Raw genomic sequence first — 24,501 nt, 5'->3', positions numbered from 1 at the left:
TCGCAGTGCCAGTTCATCAAATCCGCGCCTTAAGTCGCTAGTGCACAAAACAACCAAACGAAAATAAAGTGCTACATTCTGTATTGCTGGCCACCTAATTAATTTTTTAGCAGAATACATTTCAGAGCACTGGAAACGCAATGAGGATTACTCTTACTTTTAAATCAAAGATTAGAGCAAGAGACTGTAATCAAAGGATGATAATGGTAAGATTCCGACAACTATAAACAACGCATCTAGTTTACAAAAACTTTTGATACCAAGAGCACCTTTGGCTGCTCATGCGTTGCGTTTGCAAATGGCTGCGACAAGGTCACTACGCAAGTGCCATGAAAGAAAGGCACGGAACCAAATTTTCGTGTGATGCAGATTCGAATGCTTTGAGAACAAACTAGCGCTTTGAGAATGGACGAGATGGAGGAATGAGCTCATTAAGACACAACGAGCGGCACCTGTAACACAAAACGGGGCGCGTTCACTCCCATAGCAACCTGCAAAAACAAAACTAGCGCAGCCTTCAAGCTTGCATACATCATATGGGGGACACAGACAATAATTAGGCTCTCTGTCCGAGCGCAGACAAATGAAACGATGGCACGTCAATATCGCCAGGATTAAGACATATGCGCGAAGAAAGCAACAAGCAGACCAAGTAAAATATTCTTGCCGGTCATTTATAAGGAAGGATACCGAGGGGATAGAGAACAATACTCTTTCTAAATGATCTTTTCATCGGCGGCAACTTTTGTTACCGAATCATTCTGAACGCGCTGAAAGGCACTCACTGAATGAGGTGATCACAGTTATGCTCTTTATGCACATTTCTGCTACTGATTCAGCCTAAGAAGGCTCAAAGTATTCCCGTCATCAAGGCACGCAGGTCGATGCGAAAGCCCTCCAATAGCATTTCTCGACCACATTTGGCTCATCTGGTGACAACGTGCCGACCAATAGCATCGTTGTTGTTGCGACTGTAGGAAGAAGGAAACGAAACTGCACGGTGGTGGTGGTGGTAGTGGTTATTTTATTTATATACTAAAGAAAGGAAAAGATGTTTGCCAGCCTCGGTATCTGCTATATCATATCTGAAGCACCTGAACTGAGGCGGCGGAAATAAAGGGATAGCGAGGAAGGGGTAGGGGAAATCTGCTACTGGTTCTAGCTGAGCCACTCCGCTACCCCGTGCGGCTACAGAAGAAAATAGACAAAGAAAGAGAAAGAAGAGACCGATGAACGCGCGTCTCAACCGACCAATAGCATCGTCACCGAACAGAGAGTAATAGGCCGCGCGAGCCGCGATTGGCTACTACAGAGCTACGTGACACGTTGTGAGCGGTCAAAGACTGGGATATCTAGTCAGTGTTTGTTGGCCCATCAAGAAGGAGGACACCATTTTGAGACAAGCTGGCGACGGCAGAACATGACTGTGTACGCGTCGTTTCAGCTTTTGACCGTTTTTTACCGGCTCTCTGGGTGCTGCCCTATTCGGGGTCTTGTGCGAGAGCACCCGTCGCGTCTCGAATGCGTGCGGTTGTCCTGGTATGCTGCTTACAGCACACTCTCCTTGCTCTTGGCAGCAATCACAGTTGTTGAGGCCATAGCCGATTCTTGCAGCCGAGGAAGCCTGGAAGCCCGTCTGCACGTATTATTCTCCGCCGTGATCACTACGCTGTGCTTGGTCAACTGGACCACCGCCGTAGGAGGTTCCCCGCTTCTCATCTCGTTTCTGAGGCAGTGCGCGAGTCTAGAACGTCGCAGGCCCCTGCCGAAGGGCGCCGAAAGGGGCGCCAAGCGACTGGTGTTAGCGATGGCAGTATACGGCGCCTTGTGCTCGTGTTTGCAGTGCGCGTCTAGAATAATGGCGGTGTTACGGTCGACCAGTCCTTGGGAGACTGCCTTCCGCGTGTGTGTGCTGGCGGGAGCTGTCTACATGCTTACCTGGAGTACACTGGCTGTTACGACGGTGTGCCTCGCGTCGCGAATTATGAAGTCGTACTTGGAAGCGGCCATCGAATACGTACGAGAGTGCGGTAAGTGGAGGAACACGAGACCTAAGCGCAATGTCCATCCAAATGGCCCTATAGGAAATTCTTTTATGTTGGGCCATTTTCCTTTTATTGGACTGCAGCTAAACGCCGGTTTGACATACTTGTCAACAGCAAAAGGCAAGAGCAACCTATCACCGGAACTGCAACGGTTGGCGTATGCTGCAAAGTGGAGGGTTAGAAATTGCCGTTTCCTATACTGGGGAGTGGCGGGAGAGATCGAAAGACGGCCGCCATGGTATGAACCAGGCCACCTACTGAATTTGGCATTCGGAAGAGCAGCGAACCACAGCTGGCTGGGGACAAAGCGGAGAAGTGGAATTTCGTTGTCTTTTTTCTAGATGCGAGGAGGAAGAGTATGGAAGATGGAGGATTATCTGGCGTGCGGTAGTGTTTCTAAACAGAGCGGCCACATTTGTAGAAGAGTGAGACCTGTCCTGGATGAACGCGATGAGGGCAGCAGTGAGGAGCAGAGTGCGATTGTTTCCCGAGGAGCCGAACGCCCGACGTGCTTTGTTCGACTCGCGGCTCTTCTGCCTCATCGCACGCTTATATAATGTTGCGCTAGAAGTTTATTTAATATGAAATATGCGTGTGCTGGTTCAATGCACATGTGCAGTAATTCATGTTAGTGCATAAAACTTGGTATGCGTGCTCGTTCGTGGAAGCTCAGAACGAAGTTTTCATGCTGTCGCGTTTTCAAGTGACCAAATAAAATTACAGAGTTGGCTGGTGTTTCTAGCTTGGGCTACTCGATTCAGATGAGAGAGTGAAAGAAAATGAATCTTCCGGGATAGAGCAAGTTACCTTTTATTTATTTATACCCACAGGGCCCACAAGAAGCGTTTAGAAGGGAGGGGCTTTTATACACGATTATAAACAGAAATAAAAACACGGTAAAGAACACGAATGCAATGAAAAAATAGAGACAAATGAGTAAAATGGCAAAATTACACTACACGAAAGAAGAAGAAAGGAAACAGAAGGGTAGCAAAACAGTAAAGTCGATTTGTAATGTGTTTGTTAGCGCTTTGCGAAAATGATCGGTGTCGGTGATAGGAACCAAATGATGCAGGCAGGTGGTTCCACTCGCGATAGGTCCTTGATAGGAATGATTATGAGTAGGGGACTATGCGCTGCGAACGTAAACGATGATCAACAAGTGGGGAGATGTAAGATTCTGGTGTGCCGAGACTTGATATATGGTTATGATAGCAGATTTTGCGGAAATCGCGATAGTTTTAGGCGTGACATTAGGGACGTAGCGTTTCTTTTTTAGAGGTGCTGGACCTAAGGAAAGGTTACGTTTGAGGTAGCTGAGAATGCGGTTAGCTTTGGACGCAATGTATTTATTGTGTTGATTCTATGTGGGATTGCTCGTGATATGCACTCCTATAGATATTTGTATGAAACAGCCTGGTCAAATGGAGTATTATTAAGTACGCAAATGGGGTATGCTGACTGATTTCAAGTGATACTCATTGTTTTAAATTTAGCAGAGTTTCGTTCCATAAGCCAAGGCGCGCACCTGTCTGCAATTTTGTTGAGATCTTGCTGGAGTGTTACTGTATCGTTACTGCTTTCGATTTTGGGATATATCACATAATCGCCCCCAAATAGATAGGTGGAACTTGAGATTTGGTTAGGAAGGTCATTGATGTAAATTAAGAAAAGTAACGGAGCTAAAATGGATCGTTGAATCCAATTTAAAACCGAAGGATCAATGTTTAGCTTGCCGAAATTTAATAGGAGTAGGTGGCAGGTAATTCTATCAAATGCTTTCGCAAAACCTAAAATATACGGTCGGTAGTAAAGCCAGTGTCTTGGAATGGGCGAAGATAGTTACAGTATTTTGATAATTGCGTTTCGCAAGAAAAGGACTTTCATAACCCATGTGGACTGCTATGAAAAAAAAAAAAAATATTATGTTTCCAAGAAGTTGGGCAGATGGGAGATAAAATGGATGTGTTTAAATATTTTACATGGCATTGATGTCAATGAAATAGGTCTATAGTTGTAGCGGCTATGTTTGTTGCCGGACTTTGTTAAGAGGAACCACTTTGCCTGTTTTCCAGTCCTTTGGTAAAGAGCTACTGTTAAGGAATTTTGTGAAAATTATGTTTAAGATAATGAAACTATATGCAATAGTACCCTGCAATGATTTGGACGTAATGCCATCGATGCCGTACGACGAGCTCTTTAGATTGTTAATAATAGAGTGAATACCGGATGAATCAAATAAAATCGGGTTCGTTGGATATAAATGAGCTAATTTGAATGATGGAACGCTGCTAGAGGATGCGGGGAAAAATGAATGGGTGAAAGCGAGGCTAAGTACAGAAGCGCAATGACTGCTTGGTCATCACCTCATCAACAGCATCACTTAATTCATTAGTGAAAATTACAGCTTCATTATCATGGCTTTTCACGACATTCCAAAAACGCCTTGGGTTTGTTCTAAATAACGATGGGAGAGTGGTAAAGAAATAAGGTTTTGATTTCTTCAGAGTCCTAGTGTACTTTTTTGCTGTGACAGCATAAGCGGATCACTTATGAGTAATCGGCGATTTTTTCACTGCCTTTGATGCTTGATAGTCGGTTAGGTTTCTAGTGCACCAAAGCGCATTACATGGTTGAAAGGCCTTCCTTAATGAAATGTATGCTTTTAATAATTGCATCACTTAACCTTAATAAGATGCCCATATGCCTTCGACTGATGCGTTAGTGTTCAATAAAATGCTGTCGAGAAAAGAGAGTTCGGCCTTAATAGCGGCAAAGTCAGCTTTATTATAATCCGTGATAACAACTTTCAGGAGCCTGTATTTTTAAAGGTTGGTACGGAAGCAAAAAATGTAACAGGTCATGATCACCGAGTACGGTCAAGTCAGGTACTGGCGATGAGCTATCAGGTGACGAAATTAATATAAAATTAAGTAAAGAAGATATGGTAAAATTAACGCGTGTATAGGATGGCGAACTAGTTGAGACAGATTGAAATGTAGCAGTTTCAACGGAAGCCGGCTTTGCAAATGGACATGAATGAGAACATCGGCCTGATGCGAAATTAAAATCAGCCAAAAGGAAAACTGGTGGACTGGATAATCGGACCAGTACTTGGTTTAGGCTGTAATAAAGATCCTCGCAAAAAGATATTCTTGAATCAGGCGGGGAATAACAAGTTCCAAAACTGTTGTGGGCGCCACTGACGACAGCGCCCCAAGCGGCAAGCTAACCAGGCTGACCGCCGAGAGATTCCGGCATGTGCGACCGCGCCAAACAGAGCGAAAACGGGCGCCATTACCTGATGTATAAATAAACAGTTTTGCTCGTTATACCAGCTACGTCTACCACATGGTGGCAGCGGCGGGATAACCAACGCAGCGTGACACCCAGAAGGACAGCGAGTCCAACGTAAGCGGCCGCAGCGCCGTGCCAGACACTCGCGGCGTGAACGAAAAGCGCGCGAGCGGTACTCCGAAGAATGACGTTCGATCCGCTCGCCGCGGAACTGCCGACAAAGCTCGATTTTCGCAAGCCCGAAGATTGGACACGATGGCACCGCAGGTGGAAACGCTACCGACTCATCTCCGGTCTGAGAGGACAGTACGAGACGACGCAAATCAACACATTACTCTACGCCATGGGCGAAGAAGCGAAGGACGTGCTCGATGTTTTGAAACTGACAGACGAACAGATGGCATCATACTCGCCGTGGTGAGTGCTTTTAAAAAGCATTTAATACCTCGAAAGAATGTCATCTATAAGAGAGCGCGTTTAAACTCTCGGAAACAAGAGCAGCATGAAAACGTCGACGCATTTGCGACTGAACTGTTCAAGATGGCCGAAAGATGCGATTACGGAACTCTCAAAGACGAACTGATTCGGGACAGGCTCGTGGTCTGCTTGCGAGACGTAAAACTCAGCGAGAGCCTGCAGCTTAACGCAGAACTCACTCTCGAAAAAGCAATCACATCTTCCCGCAATTCAGAGAGCGTAAAACTTCAACACAAGGAAATTCGCTCCATCGAACAGCCAGCTCTCAACATGGGAGAAGTTCGCGGCCAGACAAACGTCAAACCTCACCGGAACGAAGCGAAGGTGCCTTTCAAGTCGCGCCCTCAACGTACACACAAGACGGAGAGCTATATTTTGGAGAGCTACATCTAGGCGAAATCAAAGTGGGAGTGAACACGCCGTGGAGGATTACTGCTACCGTGAACAACTTGCCTTTTACCTTCAAGGTCGACACCGGCGCGGATGTGACTGCAATCGCACACAACCAGTACGACAGAACCGTCATGGGACCCATTACGTCAACGCAACAGCTGTTGATAGGCCAAGGTCAGACAGCGATAGCCACTGTTGGCTACATCGATGCAACAGTCACCTGGCGCAACACTGAAGTCCAAGAAGCTGTCTTCATCATCAAAGCATTAAAAGAACCGCTGCTCAGTCGACCAGCGATAGAATCACTTGGAATCCTACAGCGCCTTCTAGAGCTAGACGAAACACTCGCACAATCAACTGATGTCCCCAAATTCTTGGCGTCATACCCAAATCTAAAGTCTGGGCTTGGAGTCATGAAGACTGAGTACCGCATCAAAGTCAAAAAGGATGCTGAGCCGTACGCAGTCAGATATCCTAGGCGCGTGCCTGTTCCACTGCTTCCACTTGTGAAGAAAGAACTAGAAAGGATGGAAGACTTGGGAGACATTCAGAAGATCGAGCGAGCAACCGAGTGGTGGTTTCCAATGGTTGTCGCACGAAAAAAGGACAATGAGCTGTGAGTTGACTATGGTCAACTCAACCAACAAATAATACTCAAACGTGTGCTCATGCCTACGGTGGACGAGTGTCTTGCAAAATTAGCAGGTGCAACAGTTTTCAGCCGCCTAGATGCACGAGCAGGGTGCTGGCAGGTGCCACTGTGCCAGGACTCTCGCGAATACACAACCTTCACCGCACCAGGTGGCAGGTTCCAGCTCCTGAGGCTTCCCTTCGGAATCTGCACAGCGCCAGAGTTCTACCAATGGGAAATGCTCCGTGTGCTCGAAGGACCAGACGGTGTGAGTTGTCTACAAGATGACATCATTGTCTCAGGGAAGACAACTGAGGAACATGATACCAACCTACTGCTGGTGCTGGGGAAGCTGGAAGACGCAGGTTTTACCCTCAACATCGACAAGTGCTCCTTTCGACAAACAGAAGTAACATTCTTAGTACACGTCGTAAACTCAACAGGAGTCAGCGCCGACCCGGAAAAGGTGAGGGCCATAGTCCAGCTCGACCCACCATGTGATGTGTCAGAAGTCAGGCCTTTGTTGGGCTCTGCAAACCACCTAGCAAAGTTTCTTCCAGAGCTAGCAGACTTTACGAAGCCTCTCAGAGACTTACTCCACCAAGACACCGGCTGGCACTGGGGCCCAGCTCAGCAGCACAGTTTTGACAAACTCAAGCAAGCTTGAAGCAGGACGCCGATTCTCACTCACTACGATGCTCAGTCGCCTCACACAGTGTCTGTGGATGCTTCCTCATACGGTCTTGGGGCTGCATTTCTACAGCAGTCGCACGAAAAGCTCCTGCCTGTGGCATATGCACCACGGTCCCTTACGGATACAGAACAAAGATATGCCCAAATCGAAAAGGAGGCACTGGCAATCACTTGGGCTTGCGAACATTTCCGCAAATACCTGCTAGGATCAACCTTTCACGTCGTGGAAACGGACCACAAGCCGTTAATACAGTTGCTGGCGACTAAACGACTTGACGAGCTAAGTCCTCGCTTTCAACGTTTCAGGATGCGCCTTTTGGAGTACGACTACACCATGTCCCACACTCCCGGCAAAAAAGCTGTACACAGCTAACCTTTTGTCCCGGAAGCCATCTGGGAAACCAGCAGACAAAGAAACAACTCTCGTGAATGCAGTGCGCGAGTTTGAAGAATTAGCACTTGAACAGCTCTCTGCTTCAAACCAAATGCTGGACAGATTCAGGGCAAGCATCCACTCAGACGAAATACTTTCCAGGGTGGCTACCTTCTGCACTACATCATGGCCAACTGTTAATGGGCTGTCACCTGACCTGAAAAGGTACGTCGAGGTGGCTAGTGAGATTTCGCTCGTTGACGGTCTGCTGTTCAAAGGCGACAGAATAATCAACCCGCCAGATCAGAGTAGAGGTCCTGGAAAACTTCCATGCAGGCCAGTTGGGCACAACGAGGTACCGAGCGAGGGCTAGAGAATGGATATGGTGGCCAGGTATAGGCAAGCACATTGAAGACTACGTTGAAAAGTGTCCAACTTGCAGAGAGCACAGAAAGCCAGAAACAGAACCCCTGCTTCTAAATCCTTTGCCAGCACACCCTTGGGAGAGAGTCGGCATGTATCTCTTCACGCTGGAGGGGAAAGAGTATGTCGTAGTAGTAGACTACTACTCCCGATTTTTCGAGCTTGAACAGCTGCCGAGGGCAGCTACAAAAACATAGCCCTAGTCGTGGAGCCAATGTTTGCAGGGTATACGGTGTTCCACGGACAATACGCACAGACAACGGGCCGCAGTTCACTTCTACAGAGTTCGAAGAACTAGTGCATCACTGGGGAGCCTCACACACAACCTCATGCCCTTACTACCCGCAGAGCAACGGTATTGCTGAGAGAGCTGTGCAGACAGCAAAGCAGCTTTTGAGGAAGTCTTCCAACATACACGAAGCGCTGCTTGCCTACAGGGCCACACCCAGGATGGAAGGGTCTTCACCAGGAGAACTCTTATTGGGTCGTCGTCTGAACACCACAGTACCAACCACTTCGAAGCTGCTAGCCCCGAAGTTGGACGACAGCGAATTCAGACAAAATAATGAAGCCTACAGAGCTCGTGCAAAACGATCATACGACACCCGGCACAAGGTACGGAGCCGAGAGCGCTTACCACCAGGCACAGCGGTGCGCATCCTCGTTGGAGCTGCATCACACGGCGTGGTAACACAGCCAACATCAGAACCAAGGTCGTACGTTGTACAAACCGACAGAGGACAAGCAAGACGTACAGGAAGACACCTGCAACCGTTGCAGGACACGAGCACCACAAGACGTGGACGTGTTTGTAAGCGACCAGAACGCCTGGACCTATGAGATCAAACCTTTCAAGTAAGGTGAGTGTTGTGGGCGCCACTCACGACAGCGCCCCAAGCGGCAAGCTAACCACGCGGACCACCGAGAGACCCCGGCATGGGCGACCGCGCCAAGTAGAGTGAGAACGGGCGCCATTACCTGATGTATAAATAAACAGTTTTGCTTGTTATACCAGCTACGTCTACCAAAAAAAAATATTTTTAAAACTATTGATTAAGCAGCATTGGTTGATGATCGAATATTTAGGGGAATCATCCAAGGTGGAGTAGATTTGTAATAGACGAGTAATTACTCATTGACATGCACCCAAGCGCAGCCATACGGCTACAAAAGAAATCTATACAGCTTTCTCAGAAAGTTCGTAGTTAAAGAAAAATCGGGACGAATCTCAGTTTTAAGGCCATTTAACTTGCGTTCAGGACGAAGATACGCTGAAAACATATTGTCAAGCGGTAGTGACAAGGCGTAGGCAACAATAGATGAGACTTGGAAGCAACTCGGCGGCGGCGATAACAGTAAGATCGTACTCGTCGGTCTTCGATGTAAGGCAAGTATTCGGTAGCGCTCAATTTAAAGTCGACGAAGAAGTGTCTAGATAAACGCACAAAGGTGATCAGAAGAAACTGGAACATTGTGGAAATGGGAAGCGAGCGGCTAGAATCGTTGGAGATATATCTCGGCGCATTTTGCGTGATAAAGAAAGCGGTAAAGCCGGTTCTCGGCGGCACTGAGCTTGAAACAAGGCCTCTCCGCGCATCGTGTGCGGGCAGCTGTTGAAAATACCAAATGTAGCTTTCATAGTTCGCGGTAATTATGGATCCAGTTTGGCATACCCATATTCTTATTAGGTTATGGGGGCGCTCTGCGAGTATTTTGAGACGACTACTGCTGATTAGAGCATGCCTGAGAACATTAATAAAGCTGTTGCAAAAGTAACCTACGATAAGGAGCACATGCACTGAAGCTTGGCCTGCCGATCATAAGGCCCTCACAGTCCAGCGAGAGGTGCAACCTGACTTCGCTTATCGGCGTGAACATTCACATTGTTGAAGCCCCGCGTTGTGTGCGGTCATCTAACAGGACAACGTGGAGAAAAGCTGAGCGGGAACTATTATCAGCTACACGAGTTCTTATAGTGGTTCAGAATGCAACAGTGCGTTTGTATGTAGCGGCCCAGCGAATGAGGAAAGCAGTTTGGAGGCTCCGAGTGACACAATTCTTGAGGCGCCTGGGCACAGCATGTTGCCTACGGCGCATTGCCGCATCGTAACCGTTCTTTTTTTGCTCGTAGGAGTAATGCTGCCAGCCAGTTTATCTACCGACTGCCAAATTTGAGCTGGGGGGATAGCTGCTGGAGCTAAGCAAAAAAAGAAAACGAAGAGGAGAACGTAGAGAAAGTCTAAAAAAGCCAGACCTACGCGTTATTAATATGCTTTCGTAATTTTTGAGAATGACACCTTTTTAAAACGTGCTTCACCACACGAAATAATTAGTTTCGCCACAGCCCATTAAAGCTTCTTGCAAAGGTCGCTTTGCTGCTTTACATTAGTGACGTTAGAAGAATAGGTGCGCCTACCTAAAAACTACCCGCCCGCCGTGGTGGTGAAGTGGTTAGGGTGCCTAACTTCTGTACTTAAGGATGCGGCATCGAATCCTCCGTGGCGGCCCCTTTTCGATGGAGACAAAAAGCAAGACGCCCTTGGGCTGTGTGCTCTCAGTGTACGTTAAAGAGCCCCAAGTGGTCGAAATTTTCGGAGCCCTCTACTACAGCGTCTCTCATAGCGTTAGTTGCTTTCGGACGTTGAACCTCATTAACCAACAGCCTAACAACTACCTGCCTATCTAACAACATAGCAGAAGCTTGACTGCCTGAAATAAGGTCGTCTTACGTAGATCAGAGGAAATTCACATTCCCTTCCTAGTGTGCACTACGCACAGGATAAGCATGCCGAAATCCTTCAAATGATCATCGCATGGTCAACAGCAGAAATTTCTAGCTCAACTATATCAGTTCAGTTTATTTATTTTTTGCTAAAGAGCAGTGGGCCCCGGGAAAAAAAGCTGCAGCTTGACAAGCTCCCAAATCCATCTCTCTCCCCTCATTTTTCCACTATAGGGAGAGCACGTCCATTCACGACTCTAACCACTGACTAGCGCAGCACTGTTCCTTATTTTCAGAACAGCTTTCATCTGCAGCTAAGCAAATACTATGGGACCGTATTATTCCTTACCCACATTATCAAACTGCACTGACCTACAGATATATTCCAGCACAAAGCCATCTTCCTTTCTGGGTGAACGCTCCTATTCGTACGTTGCTTTGTTGCCGTGAGTGCGAGGAAGTTTTTATCGGCATACAAGTGCCACCCTGGAGTTATAACGGGGGCCTTTTTGTTTGAATCCGTCTCCCCTCTCTTCTTCTTTCTGCAGATTCGTCGTTCGAGAACAGAACAGCTGCGAGGAAACAGTTCCTCTGTGAAGTCCGCCACACAATTCGAAGTCTGAAGCAGCTTTTCTTGACGGCGGACACATTTCTCAGAATCCCGCTCTTGGTGACCTTCGCCTCGGTGATGGTCAATACGTGCACTATGACATTCTACATGGTGACCACAGAGATACACCTTGGCTACACATCCAAGGTCATGGCTGTCGCATACGTCGGCCACTCGGGATTCACGTTGGCCGTGGCCACTTACTACGCGCACAATGTGACAGAGCAGGTGAGGACATTCGCATTCAGTGAGCACATGACAAAGCCTGCCTTTGAAAACACGGGCAAGGCCACTGCACGCTGTGCACGATGTGAAAGTGGTCGAGTTCTCGACACGCGACATCCATTCCTTGCACATCTGTGACCCTTCAAACATTCATTTGCAGGCGCGATCGTTGAAGGAGTCTCTGATGACACGGACCAGAGCGAGTGTGAAAGGATCGTTTCAGAAAGAGGTGAGGCTGTAGTCGCTAAGAAAGTCGACGATCTTCGGACGGAAGGGGCAACCCTAGCGCTAGTATGCTTGCCACAGTGCAAGACGTCCCATAGCGTACGACAAAGAAGGGACACAGCACGAGCGCCAACTTCCACTAAACGAATTTTTACTTGGCGCTGACAGCTTTATAAAGAAACAGGCAGGATTATCTTATCAACCAAATGATGTGTCAGTGCGTAATAGCAACAAAATCTCGCAAAATATATACTTGTGAGCACTTTACCCGCTATCGCCCACTGTCTTGAGTTTAAAGAAACAGTCTTTCTCTTGAAAATGTAGGAGATGGAGTGGTAATGCATATTTTCCATACCTTTTTTCTATTTTCTATTATCACTCTCGTTTTTTGATCACCATGTGTGTCTATCATGGAACATGCTTCAAACTCGGGCGCTTGTGACCACTAGCCCGAACCCCGACCCTTTCGCAGTGAAAGGAACGAGGGACCGATATCCGCTGTCCGATTTTAATGCGATAGCGTTCAAGACCCCGCTTTTCAAAAATATCCTGTATTTTTTTTATTTACATAATACTGCAGACCTCATGTGGTTCAAGCAGGAAGGTAAGATAACAAGATATATTTTCAAACGCCATAAAGTTAGAACATATACAAAAGGTTTAACACCTGAGACAAATGAGCGAAACAAGTCAAAGGAAACACATTGCATATTTTTTATATTTTATTGATAAGAGTGTCTAAAAACTCTCACTTGAGACAATCTCTTCAGGCAGTACATTCCACTCGTTTATTGTACGCGGAAAGTGTGACTATTCAAACGAGTTTGTTTTCACGAATTGTGGTGCTGTTGGTGACGGGTTTTTCGTGTGGGTGACGGTAGAACATAAGGTGAAGAAGAAATTCCAAACTTTCCCTGAATGAGTGAATGAAGAAATATTATTCGAGCAATTTTCTGTATTTTATGAAGAGGTTTAATTTCTTTGGCAGCCATTAAAGCAGATGGGGAATCAGTTCGCTTGAATTTATTGCAAATGACTCGCACATGCAGTCTTTGTATGTTTTATATTTTCGCTATATCTTTTTTGCTGTACGGGTCCCACTCAATAGCCGCATACTCAAGTTTGGGTCGAATAAGAGAGTTATAGGCTAATAGCTTAACGTGACTGGGTGTTCCTTTGAGCTTGTGTTTCAAAAGTCCATGTTTCTTTAACGCAAATGAGCAGATGTAATCAACATGGTCGCTCCAGTTAAGCTGCGAATTTATTAAAACACCCAAATATTTGTATTTTTCAACTTCCGAAATAGTAGTGCCGCAAGCAGAGTAACTAAAGTGGATAGAATGTTTCTTATCATGCGCAAAGCCCTGTCTAATCAGGATTAAAGACTATTTCTGATCTGTCACATCAGGATACAATTTCGCGGAAAGCATCATTCAGTAACGTTTTGTGAGCCACAGAACTTATTGGGGCGTACCGCTTGCAGTCGTCAGCAAATAAACAAATTTTAACATTTCTGTGAATGGAACATGCAATGTAATTTATATAAATAAAAAATAGGAACGGTCCGAGTACGCTTCCTTGGGGAACGCCAGATGTCACTGGAAGTAACGCAGAAGAAATGCCACCAATATCCACAAACGGAGTTCGATTTCGTAGGTAGGAAGCAATCCAGTTTACCAAGGTCAAGGGCACACCTATTAATTTGAGTTTTTCAAGAAGTTTATTGTGGGGAACTTTATCAAACGCTTTGCTGAAGTCTAAAAAAGAATTGTGTCCAGTTGTCCTCATTTATCTAATGCAGAACTAAAGTTATGGGTAGTAGCGTCCAACTGCGTGACTGTAGAAAATCAATTCCTGAAGCCGTGTTGGAATGGAGACAAGTATCCGTTAGAGTTTATTATTTCAAGCATGTGGTTAGCTATAATGTGTTCGATTAGTTTAAACAAGTACTCGTCAAAGAAATCGGACGGTAACTGTTTAAACACGTGCGGTCTCCCTTTTTAATTCTGGCTGTTAGCCAATCGGGGGGCAAGGAAAAAGACGATAAACAGAAAAGTTTGGTTAAGAAATGAGCTAAAGATTCTGCATAAAGGCTTAAGAAGGCGTTTGGTATGTCATCTGGACCATGTGAACTTTTGGCATCTAACCGGAATAGGGATTCAACAACGCCTTCATAGGGCACAGTGATGGATTGTTGAGGCGAAAAATCAAAAACATATTCATTGGCACTTTCTTCGGAAAATACAGAATGAAAACAGTTATTGAAATGTGTAACAATTGATTGAGGACAGGTTATCACGTTGTTATGCACAGTGATTTGATTTATTTGTTTGTATGAATTTCGAATGTGATCCCAAAATTTACGGGGATTATTTTGTAGAACTTGTGGACGACTGTCTGTAATGTTTTTTTTTTTCTGATCTAATGCTAGATGAAAGCTCTTCTGCTAAAGTAGTGAACTGACTAGAACTGGCATTCTTATTTTTTTACCTGTTTAAGCCTTCGTTTTATGTGAATAATATGCCGATTTAGCCAGGCATTTGCTTTCTTTAAGCGCTTTTTCTTATCAGGTATCAATCTATTGATGCAGTATTTACAGTGTTCCTTGAACATGTTCTATAACTGTGTGACACTGGTTCACTCAAAGCTTTCATAAACCAATTCCAAGTAATCAAGGATGGATTCATCCAGTGCTTTTTTATAATCTTTTACCGTCTTATGCCTTGCTTTTTCTTTACGGCCGTGAACTGCAGATAAAGATACGACTACTAACTTGTGGTCAGATATCCCTTCATGAACAGACACTGTGTAATCACAGAAAATAGTTTTATGAATACTTCATCTAAAATGGACTCAGTAGAACCATGTATTCTAGTTGGTTCTGTGACTATTTGCTGAAAGTCGTGGGACAACATTATATCATATATCGTGCCAGCATTTTCAGGACATGAAGGGTTTTGGTTAGACCAGTTGATGATTGGCAGATTAAAATCCCCCGCAAGTATCAAAGTTTTACTTCTGTATAGTTAAACAAAATATCCTGTAGCTTATGCAGGTAGTCCAGGTCTGATTTAGGAGGCCTATATACAGTGAAGATAAGATGGAAGTGTAGTCAAGATGCGGGATTTTCAGAGCAAGGCTTTCACGTCTTTCTGGTGAATTGGGAACTATGACGAAAACGGTCCGTTTTAATAAAATGGCTACGCCACCTCGTAGTGACCCCCTGTCGCGCCTAAATATAGTGTATCGTGGAGAAAGGTGCAATCATTAGTGATATCAGAGTGAAGCCAGGTCTCAGTTATAAAAACTATATCGGGACTGTCAGTAAACAGGGCGATCTCAAGGGAAGTTGTTTTGTTCACTATGCTTTGGGCATTTATGTTTAAGATAATAACGTCACGAAGAGCGGGGTTATTTAAACCGGTCTGTCAATCTGCGTTACTAGAAGAGAGAGGTGAAAGGCTAATTCGTTTTTCAGTTGAATTGTTCCAAGCGTACATGCGGTTGCCGATTTCGAGCTTGTCATGAACAAGATAAGCTTTCTTTCCATCCTTCCTTTCGATTTTGCAAGATTCCCAGAGCAAGTTTCGGTCTCCTTGGGATAATTATTTTGTATGGAAAAAGCTAAAACTTTAAGTTTACTAACATACGCGTATACAGCCATTTTTTCATTGAAATCTTGGAAGAAGGCGATTACAGGACGGTTTGTGTTGTTATCTGCATTTTCATATTCTATCTATACGGGCAATGGATGACGTTGAGACACCAAGACGTTTTTCAAGGACCTCATTAAGATGTCTTACGTGATCTAGCCTAGTTGCTAAGGAGAGATGTATCTAGCTTACTCTGAAATGCTTTCACTTCAGAAATTTCCTGCTATATGATGGTTTGGGATTCCATGATTTTATCGAACCTTTCCTGAACAAGGGGGCCAGGTTTGCTTTCTATATCACCGCATAAGAGCAGTTTGCATACAATTAAGCAATCATGTGACATGCGCATACAACGCCGCGGGCACGACAGGACCAGCAACATACGGCTATCGTTTCTACATGAAGAGTAGCAACCAACCTGGATAACTAGAAGGAGAGGCATGATTACAGCCAGTTTTCCGTGTGGTCCGCCGGCCCCAGTGAAGTCGAAGCGCTGGGGATTCGGGGCCATATTTTCGACTATTCACCATTTTGTTCAAATTGTGACGTACGCGTCACGTGTGTAGTAGGATGATGCCGGGTTACGTAAGCATACAGTCGAGTTACGCGTTAGGAAGAAAAAGAGAAAAAAAAAAGTAATAGAAAAGAAGCGCTGCCGTCTGCTACTATATACTGGAGCCAACTATGAAAAACGACGATGCTCCATGAACCGAGCCGCTGTGGTGCATGCCGCGATTCGGAAGCCTTGGGTGAGGGCAAGTGAAATACGTTGTGGCGTTGCGGTTTCAGTGTGTCATGACATACTTGCTGTCGGAAATTCGGCAGCAGCTACGCACGAAGAGGCTGAGTGTGTTTGTAACATGAGGAGCGTTGCAGTTGAGGAGCAAGAACGACGACAGAATATTCGCTGTGGGTTGGCGCAGAATGAGAGCAGAAAGTGGCATTGCTCCTTATAAGCGCCGATGACATCTCACGTTCACATATCAGCGGCTTTTAAATGCAGGATTTAAAACGTTTAAGGACCTCATCGTAAACAGAAAGAATCGACAGATTTTCGAAATAGCTCCAGCACTGACGCATCATGGTTTATGTCCGAGCTGACAGAGCTCGCAGTATCAAAGTATTAATTAGTGTTAGCTACTGGCTATGCTGCCCACCTTTTTCGAACAGCCGCGTTATGGCTAGTTACCGTAAGGTCAGCAAGTCTGCTTAAGTTTATAACATCTTGTGTCGGCTTGAATTGTGTAGAGCGCGGAAAGCAGCGCAGAGAGAGAGTTCGACACACACACACACACACACACACACACACACACACACACACACACACACACACACACACACACACACACACACACACACACACACACACACACACACACACACACACACACACACACACACACACACACACACACACACACACACACACACACACACACACACACACACACACACACACACACACACACACACACACACACACACACACACACACACACACACACACACACACACACACACACACACACACACACACACACACACACACACACACACACACACACACACACACACACACACACACACACACACACACACACACACACACACACACACACACACACACACACACACACACACACACACACACACACACACACACACGCACGCACGCACGCACGCACGCACGCACGCACGCACGCAACCGACATAGTGGAGCATAAGGAAAATAAAACCGCAGCAGACACAGGGCGGGTTTTATTTTCCTTATGTCTCACCAACTGGCCTACACATCTACCCTGCTAACATAGCGGAAGGCACACGTTGGGCATTACACCTAGTCGGGTAAATGTTCATGCGCGTGCGTGTGAAAGGCTCTCGCGAAACGCGAAAGATGTCTGAGAAAGAGAGACAGAGAAACAGAAGAACGGAATAGCAGGGAGGGTAACTAGGCGATGCTCAGGCTACCGTACACGTGCAGAGAGGGATAAACGGAGAATAAGGGAAGAAAGCGAGAGGTGACTGAGGAAATTATGGCATGATCTAGGACGGCGTCGGGAGCGCTTATTCCTTACTGTCGAAACGGTAAAATGTAAATCACTAAACGGAAATTATTTCCTTGCTGTATTGAAAAAAAAAAGCAATCAACACAAAATGTCGCTCAAAAACATTATATGATTAGAGCGTACCGTTATAACGTGCTCTGAAATACGTTTTTTTTTCTAAAAAATAAGCAGATGGTGAACCCGCGTGCACATCAAAACAAACGTTTACATGAAACACATCACATGTGGCAAGCATACATGTGCCATGTACATAGCACATACATTTCATTAATAAAATAGAAGCTGTCAGTATATTTGCTTGCCTCTCCCACCCGCTTCCCATCGTGGGAAGGTTCTTCAATTCATTAACACTGCAGTGAGCTCATAGGGCTAGAGAAAAAAAACAAAACATTACGGCCGATTTGCATGGTTAATCAAAAGCGAAGTAGGTGCGTAGCACTGCTTATCCCTTGGTTATGGAGGTGGGGGATGCTAGTTTAATCTCAGTGCATTCTCGCAGCCCATCGGCTCCGTTGACAAGTGAGGAAACAGTTGGCCTGCAGCGAAAGGCCGATGCGGGGCGACGTAGCGGTCGGGCCGCAGAACGGAGCTGGCGCGGACTCGTCGAAGTTTGAAAGAAGCGCACCGTAAAAGAGAAAAAGAAAACCGCGTTTTCTGAGGGGGGACGAGGTTCCACGAATGTTTCCGTGTCTACCGCGCGCCCCGGCTCATTGTTTGGAGTCAGTAGTACGACCTTTGAGTCACCGCCCCGGCTTGTCTCCAAGATCGTTCCGGGGCACTGGTAAAATCGCAAGCAGGGATGCAGGCGGACCGCACGCCTGTTTTGGTGCTAGAGAGTGCGATCACGGGACGCCGAGCAGAAGTGCGCAGTGCGTCTACAATGAGAGCGAGCGCGTGAAGAAATGTGCGAAGGAGTGAGCGGTGCAGTACAGTGAACGGGCGTTTGAAAACTGTGTGCGAACGTGCGTGTGCGAAACGAAGAAGTGTATTTGTAATCGAGTCGTTAATTGTTAATAGTTAATTGTTAATATACCCATTGTTCCTTCTCGTATTTTATTTGTGTGTCCAGTCTTTCCTTTCACATCTCATTTTGAGCTTGAAGAGCCCATACCTCCGCTATCAGTCGCTTGGTAACCGGCGCCCTATTGAGAGCGGTGATTGGCCGGTCGTAAAGAACACATCTTACCGAACGGTCCAGTGTGAAGATGCGCGGTCGCAAGCTACGTAAACGGGAGTTCCAGCCGCTATGCGCACTGCGATAACTACAGTACTTACGACGGGTGCTACTGTAGTCTGAACGCGGCTTTAAGCATGTACGAACCAGCCCGTATTTGCCCTCTTGTTTATATAACTTTTGTGTATAACTGGATGTATGCTCCTCGTTCGCACGGCATAAAATGCAAGATAAGCCAGTTTCGTGCTTCAGTGTTTATCTTTACACTGCATGTCGGCAACCTATATAACTAACTTAGTGCGGTAATAACCATATGGCGTAGATTATATAAGTTAGCTACTGAAAATAAACGCTCTCTTTGTTGTATTTGCCGTTGCTTGAGCTTGGGGCGTTCCACCTGGTGTGTCCTTTTCTTCCGCGCCCTTTGCATAGGCGCCTCGCGGAACAGCATAAATGGCGACAAGGTAAAACTGCATTGTACATGACGCACGCCTCCTCCCGAAACATCGTCTACTTCAAGGATGCGAGATCGAATCGCATCATCTTCGACAGCCGCCTTCGTCGTTCGCGACACCACGCCGGCAAGTTAGGCCTCGCTGATTGCTGGATCGCTGTTCTGGCGCTTACCTGCGCCTCACTCCACGCCGCGTTAAGCCGTGGCTGCCTTCTTCAGTTGCAACCCTCCTCAATTTCTTGCTACGCCCGGTCCTGCAGCAGTGCCGCGGAAACAGCGGAAGCTTGCGTTCCTCAATTACTTAGAGGTCATCAGTGCGGGGAACCTCACGTAGCGACGCAGAAAGGCTATCGTAAATGCACAGGGACAGCGAATATATTCCAGTCTGGCGCCAATAATCGAGTCGGAGCTCATCAACGTAAACGTCAAGGCCGAACCAATGTTTTCGACGAGGCACCCGCACTACTCGACAAACATTGTTCTTTTAGCGTCAACGAGCTGACGATCGACACCGCTTTCGATAGCGTCGTCAGCTGCCGGATAAGCCCTTGAACCGTATGACGCTGCACTGCGCGAGCTCGCCACAAGCTGCGACTTCGGTGCCCAAGCGGAGAAAGCCGTACGAGACCAGCTACTTTAAGGGGCTGCATCGCAGCAAATACGTGAACGCCTGCTTTTCGAGGGAACAAGACTTACGCTGAGTCGCGGTGTGGGGCTTGGAAGGCAGATTGAATAAACGCATCACGAATTGAAGGAGTTGTCAACTGATTCGGTCGTGCAGAGAATAGGTGACAAGTCGGCACGTGGGGCTTCTAGAGGTTTTACAACATTCTACAGTTGCGGATGTACCGATCATCGTGTGAATGCAAGAAAGTGTCGAGCCAAGAAGGTGAAAAACGAAATTGCGGCTTTGCATCATTGTGCAAGTCAAGGGGTAAGTGCGAGTCTCTGGACAACTGGAAAAGAAAGGACATGTCTAGCGATGAATGCAGTTTCCTTTTTCAACCTCAGCCCCGGCGGTGTGCGAGGAAAAGGTATTTACATCGACGTTGATGTTAACAATAATACCCTGAGCCTCCTCATCGATGCTGGGTCGTCGTTCTCCTTTCTCAGCGAGGTAATGTTTGAAAAACATTTCTTCGGCTGTCGACGCCTTGACGAAAAATTTAGACTAGTGGACTACTCGAAGCAACGAATGAAATAAAAGGGACATTTTTGGCAAACGTAGCCTACAAGCAGGTTCAAAAATCCGTTCTTTTTCATGACGTAGAGCGTGCTGCATCGGTTCTGGGGCTTGATGCTATGCAGAATCTCCAACTGCATATTCATGTGAGTACGCTCCGTTGTCTCCAAACAGAATCAGCGACTTCATCGCTGCTGCCAGTCCACCTGCGAGGCGAGTTTTCCTACGTATTCTCCGGTGAACTTGACTTGGTCAAGGGCTTCGTGCACCAAGTAAAATCCGTCCTTCAGAGAGACCTGTAGTCACGAAGCTACTAAGAATGCCGCTTGCACTGCGGGCATGTGTGTCTGCCGAGTTGCGCCGACTGGAACTGTAAGGTGTCATCGAACGAGTGTATGCATCCGAAAATGTGTCACCGATAGTCGTTGTACGGAAACCCAACGGTGAGCAAGGCCATCCTAGTGGATGGTTTCCCCCTCCGCCCACGGAGGAGCTGCTGCATCAACGGGTAGGTGTAACTAGGTTCTCTAAACTGGACTTGAAGGCCGCTCACTTCGGACATGATAGTTTCGCAACAGACACACACAAGGCAGGGTACGGGTATTCGTTCCGTAGACAGGGTACTCGTCCCGTGACCTGTCTTGCGTGTGTATTTTTCGCGCAACTATTAGAGAAATTTAGCTTACCGTGATCCGCGATCCGCCACCGTGACTCTCTACCGCGCGTGGGCGGGTCGCACAAGTTGATTGGTCCCGACGCGGCAGGTCTGTGTGCCGATGATGATGATGATGTTGAAGCGGGTGGACACTCACACAGTATCCGGCCAGATTGAAAAAAAAGAGTTACACAGTTCCGCATACACTGAGTTGCGCTGTTACACACACACGCGCACATAGGTCACATCGGTCACTCACACAAGCACACACAAGCAGTAGCTTCCAGCAAACACACCCTATCGGCGGCGCACAGTCTTCCACCACTCGGCTAGGCGCTTCTTGGTGGTCTCCACAGCTCCCCCTCTGACGCTGCCGCCCGCGTCCTCTTCCTGCGGCTGCTTGGTAGATGGGGTCGAGAAGCCAAGCGCTTTCAGGAACGTGGCTCCCTCTTGTTGTGGCGGCTGGAGGCCCTGGCAGTGCATAACCAAGTGCTCTGCGCTTTCGTCCGCCGCACCACACACTCTGCACGCCGTGTCGTGTATAGTTGTGTCGAACCGGCTTCTGTACACCAGGGTCCGCAAAGCCCCCGCTCTTGCCTCGAATAGGAGGCTACTCCCGACACTGTTGTCATACAGTGTTGCGGGCTTGGGAGCTAGTTTATGGCGGCTGTACAACGCGAGCATGGTCTTCTTGCTCATTGCATCCCGCCACATTTCGCTCTCAGCTGCCCCGACACGCCGACGGACCTCCGCTGCCCATTTTGTTGCGGAATCGGTGTCAATATGGTTCTGGAAAGAGCCGTACTTCTTTTCCAGCTGGTACAAGCGCTTAGTCCACTGCGTGCGGAGACAGGTGGCAGCCAGGTAGTCAAACACCTGGCGAGCCCAACGCGCTCGAGGCATGCAGCGAAGACGCTCGTAGAACGCCAGCTTGCTGTACGCCTCTCGAGCCTCGAAGGTGGACCAACCTACGTCTCCCTGTACTGCCTCGTTTGCCACCTGGCCATGACATCCAAGCGACGTGCGGCCAACCTCTCGCTGTTGTCGCTCCAGCCATTCACGGGTATCCGCTGCCAGGCCCACAACTGCGTTCGCAAACGTTAGACCTAGGAGATGGACCATCTTCCACAGATCGCGTACCATCACGAACCGGTTGCAGCCCCAGAGGCACCGACGACGCAGGACGCATTGGGCTCGCAGTGCAGTCTGTCTGAACTTAGCCTCGTGCCGGGAATACATGGCTGCAGAGTCGCAGAGCTCCACTCCCAAATATTTGGTTCCCGAGCTTCGGATAAGGACCTCTCCTCCAAGCGTCAGCTCAGTCTCCGCCCCGTCAAGTCCTGCCAGCTGGACAACCGTGGTCTTTCTAGCGTTGAACCGCAAGCCCAGGCGACCGATCTCATTTTGGCAGATATCCAGAAGACTCTGCAGATCCTGGGGTGTCTCCGCCATCAAGACAAGGTCGTCCGCGAAGGCCAAGCCCGGTAGTCGGCGAGTGTCGTCCATGCCAAGGGGAGAGTACCTCAGCCGGAAACCGATGCCTGACCTGAGCAGTTCTTGCTCGATGATTGCTGCGTACAGGATGTACAGGAGGGGTGATAGGGGACACCCCTTCCTCAAGCCCCTCATCACGGTGATGGGCTCCGATACAGCAGGACCGAACTGAACGACGACCCTATTGTCCTCGTAGAGGCGTCGGATGGTCTGCACCAGCCGCTCCGGAAGCTTCAGTTCCCCTAAGCGGCTGAAGAGCTCCTCATGAGGCACGTTGTCGTAAGTCTGCTCAAAATTAAGAAAGCAACACCACAGCGATCGCTCCTCCTTCCTCGCTATTTCCGCGCACTCCGTTAGTATGAACAGATTGTCATCCAAGCGGCGACCGGGGCGAAAACCGTTTTGGAGCTCGGTCAGGAGGCCAGCCGATTCTACCCAGCCACTCAGCCAATCCTTCAGGATGCGCGCAAACACTCTGTACACAACGCTGGTGACTGTAAGGGGCCTGTACGATTTCAATTGATCCGCGTCCCCACCTCGTTTTGGGATAAGGATGACATTCCCTGCCCGCCAGTCATCAGGAATTTGCGCCCCTGCAATGACACTCGTCAGCAGCTCGGCTAGTTGTTCCTTAGCCTCAGGACCGAAGATCTTGACCACCCGTGCTGGCAGTCCGTCTGGCCCCGTAGCAGTGCTGGCACTCAGACGCGTCAAGGCCCGATCTAGCGTACGCCCGGAGATGGTCCACTCCGGCTCCCTTGTTTCCGGTAGGTCTGCGATAGGGCCAATACACGACGGTGACGGCCCACTCAAGGCATTGACTTCCAGAGTAGTTGTACGTCGGTACAGTTTGGCAAAATGGGCGGTGAGGCATTCCGTCATGTTCGTCACTGGCAATCCCGTTGCAGAGTCCGTGAGCTGAGCTGAGGGCTGGGTGCTTCTGTCCAAGGAGCTGATGTACCTCCAAAACTTCTGCGTCGCTGACCTGCCGTCTTGGCGCAAAGATTTCGTCAGGCGCAAGTTATGGTCGGCCACTTTCACCTGCACCAGAGCTTGTAGTCTTTGTTTGAGTACAATGTATTGCGTCCACGCCTCAGAGGCCTTGGGGTCTTGTGACTTGACGGCTTGGCGGTGTACTCGGTTAGTCTGACGGCGTGCTCGCCATGCTGCCTCTACTTCCGCGTCCCACCACGCATTCCGTGTACCCCGCGCCGGCTGTCTTGCCTTCACCATGTGACTCTCCATAACACCCCGCAGAGCAGCCACATACTCTTCATAGGTTGTGGCCTGCATACACTGCGAGCTGAGTTAAAACCCTTCGGAAAACGCCTCCAGCGCCCGATTCGGCAGGTATAGGCACTTCGCTCGTCGATGATGTGTGCGAGCATTATGCGTTCCTGAGCGCGAAAGCTGTAGTAGAAGGCGGTTGTGGTCACTCTCAATACTGGCCGCCCCATCTTCATCAATGTGAAGCTTTGGGGAAAGGGCATGGAGATGGGCAGAAACCAACACATAATCAATGCATGTGGCACTACCGCGGGCGCACCACGTAAATTGTCCTTTGCACTGTGGGTCCAGATTCATCACCAACAGATCTAGTTGTTCCACCAGCCCTAGAAGCAATCGGCCATTGACGTCGGTGTATCCATCCAAGGCACTTATGTGGGCATTGAAATCGCCGAGGATGATTATCTGCCTGCCAGTAGCC

The 24,501-nt window shown here is 47.8% G+C and overlaps 1 protein-coding gene across 1 annotated transcript in view; it reads left to right on the top strand.

Annotated features, from left to right (window-relative positions):
* Positions 1-11,742: 11,742 nt before the first annotated feature.
* The window catches only part of LOC146194403 (uncharacterized), a 103,582-nt gene continuing 90,823 nt past the window's right edge, over positions 11,743-24,501 (top strand). The window contains exons 1-2 of the mRNA XM_084596550.1: positions 11,743-11,892; positions 12,050-12,118. Of these exons, the coding sequence (XP_084452676.1) occupies positions 11,743-11,892; positions 12,050-12,118 (219 nt within the window). The remainder of the gene's footprint in view (positions 11,893-12,049; positions 12,119-24,501) is intronic.

Source organism: Amblyomma maculatum, chromosome 3, assembly GCF_055883805.1.
Source record: "Amblyomma maculatum isolate TAMU_Amacu chromosome 3, ASM5588380v1, whole genome shotgun sequence".
Lineage (NCBI taxonomy): Eukaryota > Metazoa > Arthropoda > Arachnida > Ixodida > Ixodidae > Amblyomma > Amblyomma maculatum.
This window is presented reverse-complemented; position numbering and strand designations above follow the sequence as displayed.